The sequence below is a fragment of the Mytilus edulis genome, chromosome 9 (assembly GCF_963676685.1).
Source record: "Mytilus edulis chromosome 9, xbMytEdul2.2, whole genome shotgun sequence".
Taxonomy (NCBI): domain Eukaryota; kingdom Metazoa; phylum Mollusca; class Bivalvia; order Mytilida; family Mytilidae; genus Mytilus; species Mytilus edulis.
Window position 1 is genome coordinate 55,567,237 of NC_092352.1, and position 19,369 is coordinate 55,586,605.

Genomic DNA, 19,369 nt, shown 5'->3' on the forward strand with positions numbered 1-19,369 from the left:
CTTTTTTTACCCTCTTGTATTTTGGGCAAAAACTAAAGAAGATGAATAGAAACTGTAACTAAAATAATATCAGATCAACTGAAAGGGATTTTTGTCATGAAATCTATTCCAGCCTACCTTTAATGATGACTTTTTTTACCCTCTTGTATTTTGGGCAAAAACTAAAGAAGATGAATAGAAACTGTAACTAAAATAATATCAGATCAACTGAAAGGGATTTTTGTCATGAAATCTATTCCAGCCTACCTTTAATGATGACTTTTTTTACCCTCTTGTATTTTGGGCAAAAACTAAAGAAGATGAATAGAAACTGTAACTAAAATAATATCAGATCAACTGAAAGGGATTTTTGTCATGAAATCTATTCCAGCCTACCTTTAATGATGACTTTTTTTACCCTCTTGTATTTTGGGCAAAAACTAAAGAAGATGAATAGAAACTGTAACTAAAATAATATCAGATCAACTGAAAGGGATTTTTGTCATGAAATCTATTCCAGCCTACCTTTAATGATGACTTTTTTTACCCTCTTGTATTTTGGGCAAAAACTAAAGAAGATGAATAGAAACTGTAACTAAAATAATATCAGATCAACTGAAAGGGATTTTTGTCATGAAATCTATTCCAGCCTACCTTTAATGATGACTTTTTTTACCCTCTTGTATTTTGGGCAAAAACTAAAGAAGATGAATAGAAATTGTAACTAAAATAATATCAGATCAACTGAAAGGGATTTTCGTCATGAAATCTATTCCAGCCTACCTTTAATGATGACTTTTTTTACCCTCTTGTATTTTGGGCAAAAACTAAAGAAGATGAATAGAAACTGTAACTAAAATAATATCAGATCAACTAAAAGGGATTTTTGTCATGAAATCTATTCCAGCCTACCTTTAATGATGACTTTTTTTACCCTCTTGTATTTTGGGCAAAAACTAAAGAAGATGAATAGAAACTGTAACTAAAATAATATCAGATCAACTGAAAGGGATTTTTGTCATGAAATCTATTCCAGCCTACCTTTAATGATGACTTTTTTTACCCTCTTGTATTTTGGGCAAAAACTAAAGAAGATGAATAGAAACTGTAACTAAAATAATATCAGATCAACTGAAAGGGATTTTTGTCATGAAATCTATTCCAGCCTACCTTTAATGATGACTTTTTTTACCCTCTTGTATTTTGGGCAAAAACTAAAGAAGATGAATAGAAACTGTAACTAAAATAATATCAGATCAACTGAAAGGGATTTTTGTCATGAAATCTATTCCAGCCTACCTTTAATGATGACTTTTTTTACCCTCTTGTATTTTGGGCAAAAACTAAAGAAGATGAATAGAAACTGTAACTAAAATAATATCAGATCAACTGAAAGGGATTTTTGTCATGAAATCTATTCCAGCCTACCTTTAATGATGACTTTTTTTACCCTCTTGTATTTTGGGCAAAAACTAAAGAAGATGAATAGAAACTGTAACTAAAATAATATCAGATCAACTGAAAGGGATTTTTGTCATGAAATCTATTCCAGCCTACCTTTAATGATGACTTTTTTTACCCTCTTGTATTTTGGGCAAAAACTAAAGAAGATGAATAGAGATTGTAACTAAAATAATATCAGATCAACTGAAAGGGATTTTTGTCATGAAATCTATTCCAGCCTACCTTGAATGATGACTCTTTTTTACCCTCTTGTATTTTGGGCAAAAACTAAAGAAGATGAATAGAAATTGTAAACTAAAATAATATCAGATCAACTGAAAGGGATTTTTTCATGAAATCTATTCCAACCTACCTTGAATGATGACTCTTTTTTGCCCTCTTGTATTTTGGGCAAAAACTAAAGAAGATGAATAGAAATTGTAAACTAAAATTATATCAGATCAACTGAAAGGGATTTTTGTCATGAAATCTATTCCAGCCTACTGTTGAAGATACACATAAGATCTATGTGAGCAACACTGGCTTTTTAGTGTCTCTAATTAACTTTATCTAAAGCAGAATTTATAAGAAGGATATAATTATTTTTTTCAATGAACCATTCATATATTGTCGAGCCGGCGACTTTTGTCGCAGAAAGCTCGACATAGGGATAGTGATCCGGCGGCGGCTACGGCGGCGGCGTTAGCTAACTTCTTAAAAGCTTTATATTTTAGAAGGTAGAATACCTGGATGCTTCATTCTTTGTATATGGATGCCTCATGTTACGAACTTTCCGTCAGTCACATGTCCAATATCCTTGACCTCATTTTCATGGTTCAGTGACTACTTGAAAAAAAAGTTAATATTTTTTGTAATGTTAAATTCTCTCTTATTATAAGTAATTCGATAACTATATTTGGTATGTGCGTACCTTGTAAGGTCCTCATGCCCGTCAGACAGTTTTCACTTGACCTCGACCTCATTTCATGGATCAGTGAACAAGGTTAAGTTTTGGTGGTCAAGTCCATATCTCAGATACTATAAGCAATAGGTCTTGTATATTTGGTGTATGGAAGGACTGTAAGGTGTACATGTCCATCTGGCAGGTGTCATCTGACCTTGACCTCATTTTCATGGTTCAGTGGTTATAGTTAAGTTTTTGTGTTTTGGTCTGTTTTTCTTATACTGTATGCGATAGGTCAACTATAATTGGTGAATGGAATGATTGTAAGGTGTACATGTCTAGCTGGCAGGTGTCATCTGACCTTGACCTCATTTTCATGGTTCAGTAGTTATAGTTAAGTTTTTGTGTTTTGGTCTGATTTTCTTATACTGTATGCAATAGGTCAACTATATTTGGTGTATGGAATGATTGTAAGGTGTACATGTCTAGCTGGCAGGTGTCATCTGACCTTGACCTCATTTTCATGGTTCAGTAGTTATAGTTAAGTTTTTGTGTTTTGGTCTGTTTTTCTTATAATATATGCAATAGGTCAACTATATTTGGTGTATGGAAATATTTTATGATCTACATCTTATAGTGTGTGATAACATTTTGTGAGGGAATTCGATGTTTGCTATACCACTGTTCATTTCAACGCACTTTATGACGATACCACTTTATCAATATGAAGGAAATTTTTTGCAGTGTTTTATGAAATAATTTTACTTTAAAATCACGTACCAATTGTGAACTATTAAATGTTTTACAAGGACGAATTTTCTGTATAAAGTCAATAATTGTTTGAACTTTTGAAGCTCAAACTTTTTATAGCTTTGAATACGCCAATGAAATGTCCAAAAACTATACCAATACAGATCGATATATTTTTGAAATTGTAGCAAAACCTTTGGTCGACAAATTTTAATTCGTTATTGCATAAATATCAACTTGAAATATCTGTCATTTTCTCCCTACCCAGTTTACCCCTATTACTTATAATAATTTGGACTGGACATTGTTATTGAATCTTATGCAATTTGATTGGATTAAGTTTTTTTGATTACCTTCAAACTGTTCATGCTTTTCGTACGAGTATATTGATTAAATCAGACCGTGCGTGAATGTGTAAAGTAAATTAAATGACCCGCATACTGGACACTGGACCAGTCCATATTACGTTTTATCAATGAAACTTAAGGTGTGAAAGGTAACAATTGCCACTTTTTATATTTTCACATAATTTTCCGAATTCACATTAGATAAAATATTTTTGATAGCCTATTACGGAGAAAAAAAGGGAAAGTTTACTGGTTCTACGTTCTATTCCATTAAAAACGCCATTTTTCGAAGATAAATACAGAAAAACATTTTACGCACGGCTACGCCAGGTAAAATTATTGTTTATCTTTAACAAAAAAATACATTTTTCAGTTTCATTCGAATATTATAATAATAATAAATCCCAAATTTATGTAGTCATTAGATAAAGTCTTTATATGTACGATCTGCCTATTTTTGGACATCAAAAGACAATACGATCGTTTTAATGTCAATTTCGTCAAACTCACACAATCTTGTTAGGCACTATAGTTGCTCAGGTTTTATTTGACCATGACCTCATTTTCACTGTTCATTGCTCAGTGTTAAGTTTTTGTGTTTTGGTCTGTTTCCTTAAACTATAAGCAAACAACCATATTTGTTGTATGGAAGGTGTAATTCCTTTTTATATTCATTTATTTATTTTTAATCAGAAACAATTTGAATATTGAATACAAGAATCTTTTTAATGGAAATATGAATAAATCATACATTTTTGTTATAAGTAATAATTACTGAACACTGATTAAATGAAACTTTGGAAGGTGTGGAAATGTTAGAGCATTAGCTCACTCATGCATGAACATTTGTCCTGTACTACAGTTCACCACAACCATATTAATTAATCGTTTAAATGTGTACAGATTGAACAATATTTTCTTTCCACAAAGTTAAAGAATAACATTTACAGAATTGTTTTATACATATGATCTAAGATAAGTATACTTTGGTTTTAAATATAATCATGATTTGATGGTAGCAAATATAAATTAAATGACTTAAGTTAACATATTGTTAAAATTTATCCTTTTTGCAGATCTATTATTTTCAATAATTATACATGTATTCTTATTGATTAAATTAGTTATTTTTTTTTTATTAAAAGCATAAAATAGTAATATTACTAAGTATATAGAATGATAGATGTGAGAAATATCAATTAATAATATTTTTAAGCTTAATTATATTATGTAACAATGTCCTTTTACAATAAACAATTATACCCTCACTTTAAAAAAGTGCAGGTATACTGTTTTACCTCTGTCTGTTCATTGGTCAGTCCATCAATCCATCTACCACTCCGTCCATCCATCCGTCTGTCCTTTTGTCTGTCTGTCCGTCACATGAATATTTTCATCACATCTCTCTGAGGAACTACATTACAAGGATTTCTGAAATTTGGTTTCAGGGTTTATATAAGTTAGCTATACCTTGTGATGCGTTTTGAGATTCATCACTCAACAACTTCCTGTTTACTGAATACTTGTATCATTTTACACATATTAGCCCAGTTGAAAAGTTACGTCACATTTTCCCCAGGAACTGCAATACAAGGATTTCTGAAATTTGAGTTCACCATGTGATGTGTTTTTAGATTCACCACTCAAGATTTTCCTGTTTACGAAAATATTTTAAAACCAGTTGCTCACAGTTTCACTTGTTATACCCCATGCAACGAAGTTGCGGAGGGTATAATGTTTTTGACCCGTCCGTCCGTCCGTCAGTCCGTCAGTCCTGTTTCTTGTCAATGCAACTCCTCTGAAACCACACAACAGAATTTCACGAAACCTTTTCAGATAATAAGGACATACTATGTAGTTGTGCATATCGACGGGAAATTGCGATTCAATTTTTTTTCTAGGAGTTACGCCCCTTTGAACTTATTTACTTTAATGTACTACTGCAACAGTTTGTCATCGCAACTCCTCTCAAACCACACAACAGAATTTCACGAAACCTTTTCAGATAATAAGGACATACTATGTAGTTGTGCATATCGACGGGAAATTGCGATTCAATTTTTTTTCTAGGAGTTACGCCCCTTTGAACTTATTTACTTTAATGTACTACTGCAACAGTTTGTCATCGCAACTCCTCTCAAACCACACAACAGAATTTCACGAAACCTTTTCAGATAATAAGGACATACTATGTAGATGTGCATATCGACAGGAAATTACGGTTCAATTTTTTTTCTAGGAGTTATGCCCCTTTGAACTTATTTGCTTCAATGTACTTCTGCAACAGTTTGTCATCTCAACTCCTCTGAAAACACACAACAGAATTTCATGAAATTTTGTAGATAATAAGGACATACTATGTATATTGACAGAAAATTATTATTTAATATTTTTTCTTATACAATTTTTTTTCTTATACTTATTTAATTTCTCCAATGACAATGTGGGGACATGGGGTATGTGAGCGTGCTCACTAAGGTTCTTTAATTTGCTTAGGGCTCAGCAAAACAAAAGAATGTCATCAAATATTTATTGCCCTTTATTGCTAGACAGTTACTTTCTATTTGGTTATAATAAATATTCATATTAAAGGGGCACTAGCTACGAGATATATAAAAAATCTAATCTATTATTTTTTTTATCAATCAATAATTAAATGCAAAAAGTGAATATTAATTCACTTTTAGCAGCCAGTATGGTTCAATTTTGTCAAAATAAACTAAAAAACATTGATTATGAATTATTTACTTGCAAGTGAATAATTTAATTTCATTGAATTTGTATTCAAGTGACCTTCAATTTAACCCCTTAGCTTGAGATAGATAACAAGTGAAATGTATATGTAAAGTTATTTAAAGGAAAAGAACTTTTTAATAGTTTGGACAAATGTTTTACATTGTTTTAAATCAGATATGAGAATTTGATTAAAATTGGTGAACATGAATTTGACAGCTAGTACACCTTTAAATACACATGGCCATGCAAAGTTAGCTACATATTACCTTTTTATATCAAATGTCTGATACACAAAGGTAAGTATCATGAGGGTAGTAATGCCCTTTACCATCAGGCGTCAAAAGGCAATTTCAGCTACCGTTAGCGTCAAATTGATTAAAATCTTCAACTTCGTACTTTATTTGGCTTTTTAACTTTTTTGGATTCGAGCGTCACTGATGAGTCTTTTGTAGACAAAAAATTAATGTGATACAGTTAACTCTCGTTGTCTCGAACTTGGTTGACCCGAAATTTCGGATTAGTCGAAGTTTTCACGTGGTCCCAAACTTTATTCCATACAAAAGTATGTAATTCCTGATGAGTCGAAATTTCGGTTGAGTCAAACTCAATTTACGGTCCCAAGGTAAACTAAGTATTCAAAATTCATTTTTTATCTCGAACTAATACACATATGTCAAAACATGACCTCCGGGATTTAAATGGATTGCAGAGTTAATCTGACAATACACGTGTAATTAAATTTCCAGTCACTGACCACTGTATTGATTTATGACATGCTATTTCCATGAGTGTTTATATATTTACCTAAGATTATCTTTTATAGAATTTTGATAAATAATTAGTGATGCATTGTTAATGTTCATTAAAAAGTATTTAAAATGTTTACAAAACAATTAATTTGTGATTTACACTAATGAGCTTGGGTGTGTATAAAGTGAGGATTATGGCTTCCGTTGATGATCACCTAAAAACTACTCAAACGGCGTCTTTGATCTTGTTATACTCTCTTGGAAAAGCCATAGGATTTTTTTTAATTGAAACAATTGAATAAGTAAAAATAATGTCATTATAATAATAAAAGACTGTGACATACAAATACATCGATCTGATACTAGAATATTGATCCCCTCGCCATATTCACCCGGATTTATTTTAGCTTTACCAAGCTAAGCAAGAGTTGTGTCCCTTAGATTGTCGAACTTCCGGTGTTCGTTTGAGTCGAACTACGTGTATCTCGAAATATTTCTCTGGTCCGGCTGACTTCGACATAACGAGAGTCGACTTTACGTCGAAATCATTTGATTTTTGTATTGTCTAAAAGAAAGTGCATATTTTATCATCATGCACCAAAAACTACCGTTAACGGTTATTGGCAAGAATTTTTACCGTAATTGGTCCTGAAGGTACCTACATTACCACCCTCTATCATATGCATGACATAGTGAGCAACTCTTTGTTGCGATTTGCACATGTGTCATTTAGTGACGACATCAAGTGGTCAATGAAGGATAAAAAACTTAATTCATATAGTTTTTTTCACTGACACCCTTACCCCCTCTAAACTTAATTTTCGAAAAATAGATTGACCAATATGGATATATATATAAAATCAATGGCAATTAAACAAAACTTGCTGCAACTTTGACCCCCTCCCCCAGCAATTTATTTGAATTAAGTTTTTTATCCTTCATTGAATTTTTGATGTCGTCCCTTATACATTGTGTTTTACAGATATGTATATATGCAATGAATGCAGCAAATCTTACAAGACTAGAAAAGGTCTTCAAAACCATGCATGTAATATATGCCAACTATGTAGAAAAACCTTTCCATCAGCACAAAAATTGAAAAGACATAATTGCAAACAACAGATATTAAACAAGGAGATGCTGAAATGCCAACTTTGTAAAAAGGAATATTCTACAGAGAATAGACTAAGATCTCATAAATGCTCATATTGCCAGATGTGTTCAATTCTTTTCTCAACATACCAAAAATGTTCCAATCATATCTGTCGACATGCAGGAAAAACCTTGAATACAGAAAATGAAACAAAAGATGAAGTAAAGAATAACACTCAAAAGACAGATAAAGTAAAGAATAACACTCAAAAGACAGATAAAGTCAAGAATAACACTCAGAAGACAGATGAAGTCAACAATAATACTCCGAAGACAGATGAAGTCAACAATAACACTCAGAAGACAGATCAAGTAAAGAATAACACTCAGAAGACAGATAAAGTAAAGAATAACACTCAGAAGACAGATCAAGTCAACAATAACACTCAGAAGACAGATGAAGTCAACAATAACACTCAGAAGACAGATCAAGTCAACAATAACACTCAGAAGACAGATCAAGTCAAGAATAACACTCAGAAGACAGATCAAGTCAACAATAACACTCAGAAGACAGATCAAGTCAAGAATAACACTCAGAAGACAGATAAAGTCAAGAATAACACTCAGAAGACAGATAAAGTCAAGAATAACACTCAGAAGACAGATCAAGATCTTGTTGCACTTGATGTTATACATGAAATCTTCCAATTTAAACCGATAAACTTGACATGGCAAATGAAACATTGCACAAATTTAGGGTTAAGGTTTGAGAAATCATCATATCCATTGTATGATTTAACTGCGCCAAACATAATTGGAAATCCTAAAGACTTACAGAAAATTATAGGTGATGGAAACTGCTTTTACAGAGCCATTTCTTATGCTATTACAGGAACTGAGACAAATCATATCAAAATAAGATCTGCAATAGTTAATCATATCCATCACTTAGGGACAAATCTTCATTCCCTTCTACAACATGGTCAAACATGTTTTTCTTATGTACTGCAAAATCAAATAAATATTCCAGGAAGTTGGGCAACAGAAGTTGAGATTTTTGTAGCATCTAATTTATTAAGAACTCATATTTTCACCTATGTCAACACTGGCAATAACTCATATAAGTGGACCAAATTTGATGCAAACTACCTAAATCCAAATATTATAACAGATGAAACTGGTATTTATCTAAATCATACAAATGGTAATCATTATGATATTGTTTTGTCAACCTCAACAGTTCATAAAACATTACCCTGTGGACATTTTGATGAAAAAAGGGAACAAAGACAACCAAAAAAACAAGAATCTGAGAAAAGAAAATAAGGAAAACAGAGTATATGAGAAAATTCATGCAAATGAGACGATCCAATACAGATTATGCAGAAAAGGAAAGAATAAGTCATCAAAATCGAAGACTAGAAAGTAAATTTAAACATTTTGAAGTAGACTACAATAAAAAGAGAAGGACTAATCCAGAGTTTGTTGCTTTTGAGAAGGCACACAACAAAAAGAGAAGGACTGATCCAGAGTTTGTTGCATTTGAGAAGGAGCACAACAAAAAGAGATGGACAAATCCAGAGTTTGTTGCCAATCAGAAAGAGCACAACAAAAACAGAAGGTCAAATCCAGAATTTGTTGCCAATCAGAAAGAGCACAACAAAAACAGAAGGTCAAATCCAGAATTTGTTGCATTTGAGAAGGAGCACAACAAAAAGAGAAGGTCAAATCCAGAGTTTGTTGCATTTGAGAAGGAGCACAATAAAAAAAGAAGGACTGATCCAGAGTTTGTTGCATTTGAGAAGGAGCACAACAAAAAGAGAAGGTAAAATCCAGAGTTTGTTGCATTTGAGAAGGAGCACAATAAAAAAAGAAGGACTGATCCAGAGTTTGTTGCATTTGAGAAGGAGCACAACAAAAAGAGATGGACAAATCCAGAATTTGTTGCCAATCAGAAAGAGCACAACAAAAACAGAAGATCAAATCCAGAGTTTGTTGCATTTGAGAAGGAGCACAACAAAAACAGAAGGTCAAATCCAGAGTTTATTGCATTTGAGAAGGAGTACAATAGAAAGAGAAGGACTGATCCAGAGTTTGTTACATTTGAGAAAAACCATAATAAAAGTAGAAGAACTGATCCAATTTTTATGAAATTTGAAAAAGATTACAATAATAAAAGAAGAAGTGACCCAACCTTAAGCCTTTGAGCATGACATTGACAGGAAACGCAATAGTAGTATTAACAAAGCTTTAGATTTACATGAATTGATTGATGCATTTCATCATGAGGTTTCAACAGCTTGCATTTACAGATGTACATCATGCGACCAGCTGTGGTTTAAGGAATCTGTTGAACCAGTTGAAAAACTACAAAATTTGAAAGAACCCTTATTTTCACAGTGTGTTCGAAAGAAAAATAGTATTGATGGATTTGAGTATGTCTGTCGCACATGTTTAAAATCTTTGAAGAAGGGTAAACTGCCAAATTTAGCAATTTATAATAAACTAAATTTCCCGTTAAAACCACAAGTTTTGATGCTAAATTCTCTGGAAGAAAAGCTTGTGGCACCAGTATCAACATTTTTTCAAATGCGTGAACTTCCCAGTGGAGGTCAGTTTGGTATTCAAGGAAATGTAGTCAATGTTCCAGCTGATAATATGTCAACTGTTAAAATGCTTCCAAGAAGACTGCCAGAGTCACAGACAATACCAGTAAAATTGAAAAGAAGATTAAGATACAAATCACATGTAATGTTTCAGAATATAACACCACAAAAATGTATAGATGCAACAAAATATCTTCTGACTAAGCCTTTGTTTAAGCAGTACGTCACGGATGGACTTGATGAGAAATGGCTTACTGAACATATGCAAAGTTTAGAAAACACAGATTGGGATACATTTATTGAAAAAAATCCAGAAACAAATCATCCTCATCCCGTTAAATCACCTGAAATAAAAAACAAACAGAATGAAGAAAAAACTAAAATGAAACAAGAGACAGACAAGACAGAAGAAGATGACCTATGGAGTGAATATGGTGATGATTTTGTTAATAAAGATGATATGGAAAAACAGCAGGAATGTGATGGGGTCTATGACACAATGTTATACCCAGAAAACTTAGATAGTCAGAGAAATATACTGTCATTTGCACCAAGTGAAGGTAACTTACCAGTTAGCCCTTTTGGAGATGCTATTGAAGAATTGTCATTTCCTGGTTTATTTTGTGGTGAAAAACGTCCATCAAACAAAGAACGAACAGTGTCGGTGAAATATAGCGAAATATGCAAGTCCGAACTACGCCAAAATGATCGAAGAGCAGCACAAAATATTACTAATATCTTTTTCAAAGCCAAAAAAATTCAAATGAAACAAATTCAAGATAAGGTTTGGTTGTCACTACGACGAGTAAAAACCAAAGGAAAGAAAATTACAGCAAAAGATTTAAAAGACGAAAGCAATGTCGATACTTTGGTAAAGTTAGATGATGGTTACAGAATATTTAGAACACTACGAGGATCACCACCGTACTGGGAATCTGCCAAAAAAGATTTATTTGCTATGGTTAGGCAATTGGGTTTACCAACTTGGTTTATTTCCCTGTCATCAGCAGAAACAAGATGGAAACCACTATTAAGGTCACTTGGAAAAATAATTGATGGAGTACAGTATTCAGATGCAGATATAAATACCATGACCTGGCAAACTAAATGCCGATTGGTGCGATCTGATCCAGTCACCACTGCTCGCTACTTTGATTACAAAGTACAAAAGTTTTTCCATTCTTTTTTGAACTCATCTCTAATGCCTCTTGGGAAAGTTAAAGATTTTTTTTATCGAATAGAATTCCAACAAAGAGGTTCACCACATGTTCATTCAGTTTTATGGATTGAGAATGCACCCTTCTTGGAAATAAACGAAAACAAAGATATTGAAGACTTTATATCTAAATATATCACCACAAATAGAAATTTGCCAGTTCAGGATGGACAACAAGATTTAGTAAAATTGCAAATGCATAGGGATACACATACATGTAGAAAGCAAAAGAAAAAAACCTGCCGTTTCAATTTTCCACTACCACCTATGAAAAAGACTATCATTCTAGATAAACTGCCATCAAATATGACTCCTAAGGAAGTGAAGAGACACGCAAAGGGCTATGAACTTATTCAGAAACGTTTAGCACAACAAATGTCCTTAGATTGTACTTTTGAAGAATTTTTGCAAGACATCAAAATGACCGAAGATGACTATATTCTTGCCATTAGATCATCTTTAAAAGAAACAAAGGTTTTTTTAAAGAGAGATCCAGAATGCATTCGCATCAATGGGTACAATGATACTGTATTGCAAGCATGGATGGCTAACATGGACATACAATTTGTTACCAATGCATTTGCATGCTTAATGTATATTGTAAACTATGTTAGTAAAGGACAGAGAGGGATGAGTAACCTTTTAAGAAGAGCATGCGAGGAAGCTCACAAGCAAAATAGCTCTATGAACAATCAAGTAAAAACTATGGGTAACAAATTTTTAAAACATGTCGAAATATCTGCACAGGAGGCTGTTTACATAGTTTTACAAATGAAGCTGAAAAATTCAAGCTGTGGACATATTTTCATAAATACATCTCCCCCAGAAGAACGTCCATTTATTATAAAACCAAATGAGGAGTTACAAAAGTTGCCAGATAACAGCACGAACGTTCAATGTGACAACATTATAAAACGATATTCTCAGAGACCCAAGAAGGAAGAAAGTATATGTTTGGCAGATTTTGCAGCATGGTATGACCTTAGATCAGAAAAGAAAGCAAAAACAGATAAATTGAAAAATGAAGAAGAAATTGAGGAAACTGACATTGAAGATAATTTGGAAGATGAAAACTTAAGTCAAGATGAATATGACCCTGAAAATGATCCTTAAACTTTAAAATATAGGAATGGAGTAATTTTAAAACACAGAAAGAAGAAAAAAGTCATCAGATATGTAAGATATTCAAAGACAAAAGACCCTGAAAATTTCCATCGAGAAAAACTTCTTCTTTTTCAACCTTGGAGAAAAGAAGAAAGGATTATATATCCCTTTGACACATATGAAGATAAATACAACAGTGTAAAAGAAGGTACTGACTGCAATGCAACTCAATATGAACATCATGCTGAAGAAATTGAAGAAGCTGAACATCTTATTGAAAATGAGTTAGAAGAAGAAGCATTTGACGAAGTTGCCCCTGTAACACAGCATATAGAACTGAAGGATGAAGATGAAAAAGAATCTGAAGACCTTCTTTAGATGGGTGAAGACATCTTCACACAATATGATATTGCCAATGATTTACAGTGTACAGGAACAGACATAGAAGAAGAAAAATTAAGAAACAGATTAACTGATACAGAATTTAGAAATATGTGTAGGTCATTAAACCAGAAACAAATTGAGTTTTTTTATCATGTGCTTAACATATCAAAATCTGATGACAAACAATTTATGCTTTTTTTAAGTGGTGGAGCAGGAGTAGGAAAAACAAGACTTACAAAATGCATATACCAAGCACTAATAAAATATTACAATACAACACAGGGAGAAAATCCAAATTAGAAGTCCATTATTCTGGCTGCACCAACAGGTAAAGCAGCGTATTTGATAGGAGGTGTTACATTGCATGCAGCATTTGGAGTTCCAGCAAACCAGGGATTTCAGTATCGTCCATTAAAACATGAACTTTTAAATACATTTAGACATCAACTTGAACATCTTCAACTTATTATCATAGATGAAATTTCAATGTGTGGATCAAAATTATTTTGTTTTATCAATCAGAGGATGCAAGAAATTATGGGTGTATCAAAACCATTTGGAGGGATTAATATCATCACTATTGGAGATCTTTTCCAACTTAGGCCAGTAATGGATTCCTGGATTTTTAAACAAACTTCTGGCAATTCTACTGAAATTTTATCACAAAATGTGTGGAAAGAAAAATTCATGTTTTATGAACTGACAGATATAATGAGACAGAAAAATGATAAAACATTTGCAGAGATACTTAACAGAATAAGAGAAGGAAACCAAACTGTTGAAGATGTGAATTTTTTAAAGACAAGAGTAATACAATCTGATATTCCAGAGTATCCTACATTTGCCACAACAAAAGTGTAGATATGTATAATAACAAACTGTACAATGAGTGCAAAAACCATAAAGTGATAGTGAAATGCAAAGACATAGTAATAGGAGATATATCTGCAGAGACAAAAGAAGAAATTAAAGGAAAAGCAAAGGATTTTGAAATGGGACTGTCCAAAACATGTGGTATAGCTGTTGGAATGCGTACAGAGTTAACAGTTAACATTGATCTGTTTGATGGATTAGTTAATGGAGCTGCTGGAGTTATCAAAGATATTGAATGTGTGTGTTCCCAACCAGATGTTATATGGGTAATATTTGATAAGGATGAAATTGGAAAAAATTTGAGAAAAGATTTCATGAAAAAAAAGAAAAATTGGACTCCTATCAGAAAAATATCCAGAGAATTTCCTGTAGGAGAGTACAAAAGTATCAAAATTTCCAGAAAACAGTTTCCATTGAGATTAGCAGCTGCAAAAACTTTACATAGATCTCAAGGTGACACTCTGACTGAAGTTGTAATACAGTTGCCAACACGAAAAGAATGTCATATGCATTATGTTGCATTTAGTCGTGCTGAAAAGGCTGAAAACATGTTTATACTGGAAAATGTATATCAAAACAACATTACAGTATCTCAAGAGGTAAAAGAAGAAATGTAAAGACTCAGAACAGAAAGAAATATGTTGCTTTCCTTTACTCCCTTGTATTGTTTAGATAAATCAAAATTTGTCATATGCTTTCATAACAGCCAATCACTACACTTACATATAGAGGATGTTAGAGCTGATTTTAACTTTAGAGAAACAGATGTAAATATGTTTGTAGAATCTAGATTGTGTTCAGAAGATAGTGACATTGACTATAATCTACCAGGATTTTAATTGTATCGCAATGACTTTTCTAAAAAGAGAACAAGTTATGGCACTGTTGCATATCTCAAAGAATCATTAAAAGCAGACATAGTCAAAATGAACATTAAAAGTATTGAGATTATGAAAATTATCAATCCATTTCTTCAAATTGTTTGTATATATTCCCGTCCTAAAGAATCAGTTGGCAATCTGTTTAGTGCAATGCAGAATCTATGTTCTTCGTTAGATCATAAAAAAGTTATTGTCATAGGCGGGGACTTCAACTGTGATATTCAGAATCCATCACAAAGTACGAAAAGGTTATTAGAATATATGAAGCTTCAGGGGCTTTTTCAAATTATTAATCACATTACTACAGACGGGAAAACAATTCTGGACTTAATATTCACAAACTGTTGTGCAGGAATTCAATTTGGAACATTAGAAGCATATTATAGTTATCACAAGCCAGTTTGGATAGCTTTATATAGTTTTGATACCAGTTTCTAAGCAAAAGATTATAATAAAAAATTATCAATTTATAACTAGGTGGTGAAACACTATCAGTTATAACTTGAACAAGCAGTACCAGCATCTCTAGCAGTTCACTATCTCATCACACATAATGATATTGTCTATGACAGTACTTATACAAATATCATCTAAATGGCCTCTCCATCTATACACATATACCATCTCTAGCAATTGTTGATCTCTACAAACATATCATTTCTAGCAATACTTTCTTCCTAAACAAAAATCAGACTGGAAGTTCTACATCTCTACACAGATATCAACATAGATACCATCTCAGGCAGTTCATCATTTCAACATAGATAACTTCTCTAGCAGTTCTTCATATCAACATAGATAACATCTCTGACAGTCCTTCATGTCAACATAGATAACATCACTAGCAATTCTTCATGTCAACATAGATAACATCTCTAGCATTTCTTCATGTCAACATAGATAACATCTCTGACAGTTCTTCATATCAACATAGATAACATCTCTGACAGTTCTTCATATCAACATAGATAATATCACTAGCAGTTCTTCATATCAACATAGATAACATCTCAGGCAGTTCTTCGTATCAACATAGATAACATCTCTGACAGTCCTTCATGTCAACATAGATAACATCACTAGCAGTTCTTCATGTCAACATAGATAACATCTCTGGCAGTCCTTCATATCAACATAGATAACATCTCTAGCAGTCCTTCGTGTCAACATAGATAACATCTCTAGCAGTCCTTCATGTCAACATAGATAACATCACTAGCAGTTCTTCATGTCAACATAGATAACATCTCTAGCAGTCCTTCATGTCAACATAGATAACATCTCTGACAGTCCTTCGTGTAAACATAGATAACATCTCTGACAGTCCTTCATGTCAACATAGATAACATCTCTGACAGTCCTTCATGTCAACATAGATAACATCACTAGCAGTTCTTCATGTCAACATAGATAACATCTTTAGCAGTTCTTCATGTCAACATAGATAACATCTCTAGCAGTCCTTCATATCAACATAGATAACATCTCTAGCAGTCCTTCATGTCAACATAGATAACATCTCTGACAGTCCTTCGTGTCAACATAGATAACATCTCTGACAGTCCTTCATGTCAACATAGATAACATCTCTGACAGTCCTTCATGTCAACATAGATAACATCTCTAGTAGTCCTTCATGTCAACATAGATAACATCTCTGACAGTCCTTCGTGATTTTTACAAAAATAGCATATCTGGCAGTTCTTCGTAACAACATAGATAACCTCTCTGTTTGTTCTTCATGATTACAAACATTACATCTCTGGCAGTTCTTCATGTTTACATACATATCATCTCTGGCAGTTCTTCGGGTCGCCATACGTAACCGTACTTGGCAATACGACTTTTTTATAGATTATAACTCGGTGGTGAAACACTATCAGTTATAATTTGCCGAATATAATTCATGTCTCTGGCAGTTCCAATTATAATTTGCTGAATATAATTCATGTCTCTGGCAGTTCAGCATGTCAATATAGATAACATATCTGGCGTTTTTTCATGTTAACAAACCTACATCTGTGGCAGTTCTTCATATCAACATAGATAATATCTCTGGCAGTTCTTCATGTCTACATAGATAACATCTCTGGCAGTTCTACATGTCTACATAGATAACATCTCTGGCAGTTTTTCATGTCTACATAGATAACATCTCTGGCAGTTCTACATGGCTACATAGATAACATCTCTAGCAGTTATTCATGATAACAAAAATACCAGCTCTGGCAATTCTTCATGTCTACATACAAAGCCGTACTTCGCAATAAGACTATTTTTTTAATTATAACTAGGTAGTGAAACACTATCAGTTATAACTTGCAAATAGTTTTCTGACAGTTCTTCATGTCAATATAGATAACATCTCTGGCAGTTCTTCATATCAACATAGATAACATATCTGACGTTTTTCATGTTTACAAACCTACATCTCTGGCAGTTCTTCATGACAACATAGATAACATCTCTGGCAGTTCTTCGTGTCAATATAGATAACATCTCTGTTCATTCTTCATGATAACAAACATTACATCTATGACAGTTCTTCATGTCTACATAGATATCATCTTTATGTGTTCTTCGTGATTGCAAAGATAAAATCTCTGGCAGTTGTTAATGTCAACATAGATAACATCTCTGGCTGTTCTTCATGATTACAAACATAACATCTCTTACAGTTCTTCATGTCTACAAACAAAGCCGCACTTCGCAATAAGACTGGTTTTTTTTAATTATAACTAGGTGGTGAAACACTATCAGTTATAACTTGGCAAATAGTATTCTTGCAGTTCTTCATGTCAACATAGATAACATCCCTGGCAGTTCCTCATATCAACATAAATAACATCTCAGGCAGTTCTTCATGTCTACATATATAACATCTCTGGCAGTTCTTCATGTCTACATATATAACATCCCTGGCAGTTCTTCATATCAACATAAATATTATCTCAGGCAGTTCTTCATGTCTACATAGATAACATCTCAGGCAGTTCTTCATGTCTACATAGATAACATCTCTGGCAGTTCTACATGTCTACATATATAACATTTCCGGTCATTATTCATGTCAACATAGATAACATCTCTAGCAGTTCTTCATGTCTACATATATAACATCTCTGGGACGTTCTTCATGTCTACATAGATAACATTTCTGGCAGTTCTTCATGTCAACCTAGATAACATGTCTGGCAGTTATTCATGATAACAAAAATACCATCTCTGGCAGTTCTTCATGTCAACATAGATAACATCCCTGGCAATTCTACATATCAACATAAATAACATCTCAGGCAGTTCTTCATATCTACATATATAACATCTCTGGCAGTTCTTCATGTCTACATATATAACATCCCTGGCAGTTGTTCATATCAACATAAATATTATCTCAGGCAGTTCTTCATGTCTACATATATAGCATCTCTGGCAGTTCTACATGTCTACATATATAACATTTCCGGTCATTCTTCATGTCTACATATATAACATCTCTGGCAGTTCTTCATGTCTACATATATAACATCTCTGGGACGTTCTTCATGTCTACATAGATAACATTTCTGGCAGTTCTTCATGTCAACCTAGATAACATGTCTGGCAGTTATTCATGATAACAAAAATACCATCTCTGGCAGTTCTTCATGTCTACATACAAAGCCGTACTTCGCAATCAGACTATTTTTTGAATTATAACTAGGTGGTGAAACACTATCAGTTATAACTGGGCAAATAGTTTTCTGACAGTTCTTCATATCAACATATATAAAATCTCTTGCAGTTATTAATGTCTACATAGATAACACCTCTAGCAGTTCTTCATATCAACATAGATAACATCACTAGCAATTCTTCATGTCAACATAGATAACATCTCTGGCAGTTTTTTATATCAACATAGATAACATCACTAGCATTTCTTCATGTCAACATAGATAACATCTCAGGCAGTTCTTCATATCAACATAGATAACATCTCTGGCAGTTCTTCATATCAACATAGATAACATCTCTGACAATTCTTCATGATTACAAAAATAGCATCTCTGGCAGTTCTTATATCAATATAGATAGCATCTCTGTTCGTTCTGCATCATTACAAACATTACTTCTCTGGCAGTTCTTCATGTTTACATAGATAACATCTCTGAACGTTCTTCGTGATTGCAAAGATAAAATCTCTGGCAGTTCTAAATGTCAAAATAGATCAAATCTCTGTAGTTCTTAATGTCTACATAGATAACATATCTGGCAGTTCTTCATCTTAACATAGATAACATCACTAGCAATTCTTTATGT

The 19,369-nt window shown here is 32.9% G+C and overlaps 2 protein-coding genes across 2 annotated transcripts in view; both read left to right on the plus strand.

The window, feature by feature from the left end:
• LOC139489793 (angiopoietin-related protein 6-like) overlaps positions 1 to 19,369 on the plus strand; it is a 141,508-nt gene that overhangs the window by 81,318 nt on the left and 40,821 nt on the right. The gene's annotated exons all lie outside the window — the stretch shown is intronic.
• On the plus strand, positions 8,645 to 12,938 carry LOC139489344 (uncharacterized). The gene is made up of 2 exons (XM_071275654.1): positions 8,645 to 9,624; positions 9,829 to 12,938. The coding sequence occupies exon 2, from the start codon at positions 10,539 to 10,541 to the stop codon at positions 12,936 to 12,938; it is 2,400 nt and encodes a 799-aa protein (XP_071131755.1). The 5' UTR covers positions 8,645 to 9,624; positions 9,829 to 10,538.

Coding starts and splice junctions, on each gene's coding strand:
- LOC139489344 (XM_071275654.1), top strand. CDS start 10,539: ATGCTAAATTCTCTGGAAGAAAAGCTTGTGGCACCAGTATCAACATTT.